Source organism: Hordeum vulgare, chromosome 6H, assembly GCF_904849725.1.
Source record: "Hordeum vulgare subsp. vulgare chromosome 6H, MorexV3_pseudomolecules_assembly, whole genome shotgun sequence".
In the NCBI taxonomy this organism is placed as follows: Eukaryota; Viridiplantae; Streptophyta; class Magnoliopsida; order Poales; family Poaceae; genus Hordeum; species Hordeum vulgare.
In genome coordinates this window covers 9,402,030-9,409,810 of record NC_058523.1, presented here as the reverse complement: position 1 = coordinate 9,409,810, position 7,781 = coordinate 9,402,030, and the positions used below count along the sequence as shown (strand labels likewise).

The 7,781-nt window shown below is 43.3% G+C and overlaps 1 protein-coding gene across 1 annotated transcript; it reads right to left on the bottom strand.

Moving 5' to 3' along the window:
- Positions 1 to 854: 854 nt before the first annotated feature.
- Positions 855 to 4,282, bottom strand: LOC123403213. The gene is made up of 2 exons (XM_045097163.1): positions 4,152 to 4,282; positions 855 to 3,845 (listed from the first exon to the last, which is right to left on the bottom strand). Exons 1-2 carry the CDS (start codon positions 4,161 to 4,163, stop codon positions 855 to 857), a joined length of 3,003 nt encoding a protein of 1,000 aa, XP_044953098.1. The 5' UTR covers positions 4,164 to 4,282.
- Between the last annotated feature and the right edge of the window lie 3,499 nt (positions 4,283 to 7,781).

Sequence of the window (7,781 nt, the reverse complement as noted above, 5' to 3'; positions counted from 1 at the left end):
CTCCTGAATGGAGTATACGAATGCAAGTTGCACAAAGCCGTACCAAAAAAAACACACCAAGAAATTAAATTGTATGCAGTTTATTCTAGCAAGGGACGGGTTGTTTAAGGGTCTGTGCCCCCAACACAATACATTTTAACCAAGTGGCACACCATCTCTGAAAAGTGAACTCTTTTAAACAGCAACAAACAACACAGACACACACACACACACACGATCACCATCATTGTTTGTGTTTACAAATAACAATCACCCCATAACCGACAATTCATATAGTAATAAGCAAGCACCCATGCAGAATGAGCTCATGTGTGCTGCATAAGCTGAATGCCCACTCTGATTTATTTCTCATTTGCTCGAGAGCTCTGAGCAAAGATAATCAAACCAAACCAAATCAAACAGGAAGCCACAGCAAGGCAATGCAAATGTAGAAAGAAGACCACAAACCAATCAAGCCAGAAGCAAGGCAAGCAGCACACACGCACACCGGTAACTGTCGAACCAGCGCAATGCAGATGTAGAGAGAACACCGCAAACCAATCAAGCGGGAAGAAGCGCAAGCAACGCACAATCACATGGCAGAAAAGCTTTAGTTATGCAGGACGGACCACTGCATGCTTGGCCGCACATTGTGTTGAAAGAAGCTCAATATCAATCCACAAAACAGATCGATTACCTGCAGCATAAACCAACAATGGCATGAATGATTAACCACACATACCACTTACAGTGCTAGGCTGATTTTTTATATAGAAATAATAGAGGGTAGTAATAGGGTTCATCACAAGATCAGCTTATATTAGTACAATGTATATACTGAGGAACAAACGTACAAAAGGAACTAGATATAAAGCTCACCTGAGAACCGTGCCCCTGGGCAGCTGGGCCTTGTAGTACAGCGAGTGGCTGGGCTCGTAGAGGGACGGGTGGTGGTATTTCTCCAGCCCGTCCCACTCCAGCTTGTCCCACCATTCTTTCTCACAATCCACCTTGGGTGGCTTGGTGTCGCGTCCGACGGCCGGCAGACGCTTGAGGCTCCAGCAACCCTTGACCTTGATGGTCTTGAGTTTTGGCGCGGAGATCCTGCGCCCGCAGATGCGCGGCATCATGGGGAGCTCATGCAGGTGGATGCGCCTCAGCTCGGGAAATTCTATGATCTTATCCTGTTCCTGAAGCTCAGGGCTCAAAGGGAACACCTCCCTGAGATCACCACAGTACACCATCTCAAGGGTTTCCAAACGCGTCGGATGCCACCAATAGTTTTGGTGCAAGGGGAGCACATGTATGAGCCTAGGGCAGTGGTCCAGGTGCAAAAATTTCAGCTCGAAAAATAAACCTTCAACTGTCGTGTCCCAGATGTAGCGTACAGAGAGAAGCTGGGATGCCCAGAATGTCTCAATGTAAGCAAGGTTGTTGTATACACTGCCCTGGGGAACAGTAAATACCGTGTGTAACTTGGGGCACCTCTCCACCCGGCACCATGTTAAACTCCTCCATCCTTGGGAAGGCTCAAGGATATTGGTGATGTACGCATTGTCATACACGTGCATCGATGTAGCTCGCCAACCTATAAAATCAGGAAATAATATCGCGGTAGTACTAGCAGCTTGATCATCATCCAAAGTTTTGTTGCCATGCCCGTGCATGATCATCTTTATGATACACGTGTATTCAACTGATCGAGTGTAAATCTTGGGGCAGTCCCACATCATCATCGCTGCAACTGGGCCATCCTTCAACGCATCTCTGTAATTGGAGTCCATCAAGGTACTTGCATGCTGTTGGACTTGCACTAGTTTGTCACTTGTTTCTTGGATGTCGCTACCACCAACGGTAGCTGCAGTACATATATCAATATGTAAGGATGACACCCATAAAAAACTTTCTTTTACAGGAGAAACCAACCTAAGGAACCTTGTGTCCGTGAAAGAAATCTGCCATCCACCCTTAAATATTTCTTCTTTTTGCTGGTGGAGGGATAGGTCAGCATGTGGATGTGCAAGTGGTGCCTCCCCTCCATAAGCTGATGTTGATGGCGAGGCCGTGTCAATGTGCACCACTTTCGGACAGTTTTCTGGCCCACTTTCTGTCGCACTCCGTGGCCACAATATTGCACGGAGCTTCTCAGAGTCTAGCAAGATGATTCGCTTGGGGACGTATTTCGCTCCTCCGAGGTTGAGGATTTTCACCCTTGTGCCTGAAAGATCCAGCTCCTCGAGACCCCTCGATAATCCTTTCAAGATCACATTTGCCAATTCTTTGCAGCCCCTAAAAGATATATTTTTTAACCCATCACATCCATCAATAGTGGCGGTCTTGAGGCTTGCTGGCCCAGATAAGCTGGTCATGCCTTGTGTGATGTGATTTCCCGAAAAATCAAGAAGCTCCATGCTTTCCATCTCCGAGAACACGTTGTTGTTGAAGAAGCAGGTGGAGTTTGTTACCCGGAGCTTGCGAATGTTACGCAGCCGTCCTTGCAAATGGCTCATGTCCCAGTTTTCAGCACCCATCACGTTTAGCTCCCTGAGCTGGGTCATGAGATCCATCACCCTTGCTGACAAGATCTGATCACAATCTGTGTACCGCACGTCAAGCACCCACAAGTTTTGAAAGCATGAGCACGATCTAGCGGTGTTGTTGTTGTCCAAGTCATCCTTCTTTTTGTCCGCATCTGTATGGTGATGATTTGCCGCAATCATTGTTAAATCATCTTGGCAGTGCTCAAGCCATAGGAACCTCAAGCTATGGCAACAGAGGAATGGAGGTGATGAGAAACTGAAGGTGCACCATGAGAGCTTGAGCACGCGGAGACCGTGCGAGTGTTGAGACATGTTTCCAAGAATAACACTGAAGCGGCTCTGTACAAATCCACAAGTTGCTGTTGAAATGCAGTATGGCATGCGCTCGGCTAACTTTGTCAGGTGAGAGGATAGCACTATTGTTGATTCATCACTACAAAGTCCATTGTCAATGTTCAACAACCGCACCTCGTGTTGTACAACATCACCAACTTTCCATGCTTTGTCAATGTCTGCAAATGGGATGATCCCATCGCATACCCAATAGTTACTGGTGTGTATAGCCCAGTCGTAGTCAATGATGTGAGAGCCGATGCAATACTGTTTCAGCATGTACAAGACACACTCAGCAGCAACCGCTGAATCAATGAAGATATGGTTATGCTTATAGCAAAAAAGTTGTGCAGCCTCATGGCGAACTAGATAAGACCAAAGCTCTTGTGGATCTCGCCCAGATCTTGAAGCTGAAAGAAGAACATGTGTTGTTGTGCTCTTCACATTGTCTGTTATCTTGGGGTCAAGCCGAAACCTCCCTCGGAAAGTCCACAGCATCTTGCTATTAGCATATCCATATAGAGAAAGGCCAAAATTGAATATATCGATCTCCTCATTGCCTCCATTATGCAGAATCACTAAGAATCTTTGATTCTGTGTGTTTTGATAGATCTCTCTGACAACTTGTGCTATCTCAGTTCGGGAGCCCTGGTCCAACCCATTGAAATCATCATCCTCGTCTTGTTTGTCAAACATATCCATCACCCAATTGGGGAGGTTCAGCTGCTCTGCTATTTCCCTCTGCATTGCTCTTCTGCTCTCCCACTTTGAGCAGTCAATGTGGATGATTTTCTCAAACTGCAGCCCTGCAGGCCTCGCTGACGTCTCATTTGATACTCCAAGGTGTTTGGCTATGGCTTGCAGGACAGCAGATGCCCCAAGACCATCCCATCCATCAAAGTAGATGGAATTCTCTCTGCTGCTTGTAGTGTCTTTCCTAAGTTCAACGAGAAGCCTATTGACGGCCTCATCAATGGTGTCTGCCTTGATAACCTGCATGTGTGTACAGGGCGGTGATTCAGGAACCAGTCCAAACTTCTAACTTGGAGCACGATACTAATAAAGAAAACACATAATAAGTTGACCCATGGTATTAGACTGTTGGCAATATTCTAATGCATGACTAACAGTTTTTTTAATTCTACTAGCTGAGCATGCATAGTCTACAAAATAAACGCATGCATGATCCAGATTAACTACGACTGCTGGCATAGACAAAACTTTACCCCAAAATCTACTGCAATTAAATATATATAACATCCAGAATGAATGAAAGGTGATTTGTAAGTGCAACAGTACCTCTGTACGCATGATGAATCGATTAGATCTGTCTGTCTCTAAACTCTGGATGAAGTCATTTTCAGGCTCAAGATCGACCCCTCAGATCTTTAGCAATCTCCATTCTAATTTGTCAAACAGTAGGCGATCAGTTCCTGATTTCCTGTATATATATATTGAGAAACAACTAGAAGCCATAAACTAAGCTAGCTTACACAAATCCAAAGAATACGACAAGCAGATTTAGTACAGGTGTAAGGTGAGCTAGTTACATACCCTGGTTAAGTGAAGAATTGGCACTACGTAGAGAATCTGCAGGTCAATACTAGAACCCAATTAGATCGTTCAGGTGCCACTACAAGCTGGCTGGATTGGAGAGCAAAAACAAGAAAGAAATCAGCTGTACTACATGGTACGACAGGATAACCTTGTGAGCAGCTTCTTTCTTGTGCTTACACACAAATGCCTTAGACAGACTATAAGCAAGCGGCTTTATTCCTTGCCTTTTCCTTTTCTATATTCTCGATCCATGCTAGGATTACCTTTTGCTTTAGCTAAAGATAGAAATAAGTTCTTTGCTTGCAGCTGGCTAGCTGCAAGATTGAAAGATAAAGATAAAAGATTGCAATGATGTATGCTCACTGTTAAATCTTCCTGCTGATTGAAAAAACTTTTGTGTCTTTCAAGCCATTCGGATTGAAGGAAATCTGAAGTACGGCAACCAAATTTGGATTTCAACTTGAATTGTCGTTACAGTAAGGGTAGATGCTAATGGGGCAAACTGTAACCCTACTAGTACTATATTGTGGAATGTGGCTGACATATCTGTTTGTAGCTTTGGAGAAATGTGCTACACAGATTAATATAAGAGCTATACTAGTGTACTAAAAGGCATCTATAAGAGCACCATTACAACGCTTCCTGCTCTTTAATGTAGTGTGAAGTTGACATGATATGCTTAGCTCTCCTATATAAAATGCTTCACGTACTGCTAGCACCTTTATGCAAAATGCAAACTACTCGCAACAAAAAACAATCCCCTTTTACTCAGTGTAGGTCGTTAATTTGAACAGGACAAAAGAGAATCACTGAGACTCATTTACTTGAGAAGGCAGAGTTGTATAATCAAACGACTGAGAAGCTAATAAAGGGGGGCATATTTCAGGTTTCACATGTACCTTACTAGCAGTCCATGTCCCATGGAGAAACTATCTGAAGAACATCGGCGCTTGCAGGTAACTGAAAATTGCAGCAAAATAGAAACATTGAAGCTACAACAATATTCAGAGTAAGTTATGTACACCATTTTAAACATCTATCTCATAACAGCATTGGGTAGCAGAGACACCAGTTCCGAAATCTAGGTTACAGCAGAATGCTCTATGCATACGTTCATCCAAGCACTACCAATTGCATCCTCACTCCCGCAGCCTGCAGGATCAAGGTTCCTACTTACCGGAGGGATCTCAAATGTGTTCACTGGGCTTGGCCCTCGGCGTGGAGGCGAGTAGTCCGGCGGCACAGAGAGAAGAGGCACTGAAGGCCCTGGCACCTGGGCAGCGTGTCGCTTGGTCGCCATCTTTTAGGGCTGTGGTTGGTTCAACTCAGGGGAGGCTTCTGCTTGAGTTATTCCATTGCAGTAGAACTGTCCTTCAGGGGCATTTCTACAGTGAGTAATTCCCACTTTCCAGCACTCTGCAGCTTGTCCTCCAATAGCCAATGGTGACAGAAGTATGACCCTGCCCAAGCAGAACCCTTAGAAATATACCCTTACATGGCTCACATTCCCATGAAGTACCGATATGACCAGGCATGAAGTTCACGCTCCAACAAGGGATTGGTTCAGGTATCACATTGACTTGCTCTGAGCTGCCTGTGAATACACTTCTGTCTCCTAACGATAGTCTTGGAGATTTGGAAGTCAAGCTAATAATAGAGTCAGTAGAAGACTAGATGGTGATTCAACATTTCGTTCCCTTTGTTGGTTTTCGCAAAGCCATCATTGGGATCTTCCTTCAACAAACTTGAGGGAGATCTCAAGCCATAAACCGCATATATCCTGCACATTTTGTAATCAGTAACCACGCACAAGTGTCTAATATCAACATTATGTTCAAATGAAAAGAAAAAACATTGTGGAGATGGAGCTTTATCTGGCAGGAGGTTCAGCACAAACTATCATCGCTCTAGTTATGCTAAAATGAGATGAAAAGATTAATACAACTGTTAAGGCAGACGAGTGGTGGTTTCTTCTGTCAAGGTATCGAATTTGGTATTAGTGCACAGAATGCCAAAAGTTGTGGCCTATCTTTCTCCTTCACTTTGCTAAATAAGGAATTAAACATGAGATAAGGATCAATAAGGATATAGCTCCCATGCACAATCTTCATATCAAACTGCCTACTGCTGCTAGGTCCATACCAGCCAACAATTAGGAACGAAATGTTAATAAAAATATCTTCCAGAACTATGCCATGATGACATAAACCTCTTATGAATCCTGCACCTGCAGGGAGCATGATTTGTTCTTACTCTGTCCCACAAAGCGAGTTGATGGCCTGAGAATATTAACTATTCTTAGCTTCGTTCAACTTTTCACCTTTTCTTCCAGTAGCACTTTTTACTTTAGTTAAATTTAAACATGTGTCTAATTTCAACAGAGAATTTATTTTACTTTAAATTTTTCTGTTGGTCAATACTGTCTCGGGCTATTTATGTGACCATAAAATGCACAAGAAATAAATATGATTCTTCACATACTAGAAAACACTTTGTGCTGTGTTATATATCAGTTATCTAAAATAAACTCACCTGACCATGATCTTGGGTTCTTGGGCAAGCAGCCAGTGACTTCTGCCGTTCCAGATATTCAAATTGCAGTATAATTGTCCTACAGGTGCATTTCTCCAATAAGTTTTTCCCAGCAGTTGCTGCAGCTTGTTCTCAAGTAGCTAATGGTGACAGAATTGCAATGAGCTTGCCCAAGCAGAACCGCTAGAAATATACCATGTACCCATATGGCCAGGCACTAACATTCAACAAGGGATTGGTTCAGGTATGACACTGTCTTGTTCTAGGCTGCCTGCGAAAACACTTCTGTCTGACTGTCTCATAATAATAGTCTTATTGATTTGGAAGCCAAACTAATAATAGTCAGTGGATGGTGATTCAACGCTTTGTTCTCTTTGTTGCTTGGTGCAAAGCCATCACGTCTCCAAGCCATAAATCGGAAAACTACCCTGCACATTTTGTAATTGGTAACCATGTATAAGTGTCCTACACATTATGTAAAATGGAACGAAAAAACATTGTGCTGATTGAGCTTTATCTGGCAGGAGGTTAAGCACAGACTACCATGAATCTAGTTATGCTAAAATGAAACAAAAAGGTCAACACTCAAACTGTTAGGCAGAAGAGTGGTGGTTTCTTCTGTCAATGTAGCGAATTTGGTAATTAGGTGCACAGAATGCCAAAACATGGCAATACCTTTTCCCCTTCACTTTGGTAAACAATAATCAATAAGGATATGATGTCATGAATACTGCTGTTAGCAAATGCAGTTTCGCCCTTTGTCTGTCAGATCCATACCAACCAACAATTAGGAACAGAATGTTAATCCAAACAATCTTTCAGAACTACAGTTTCATGATG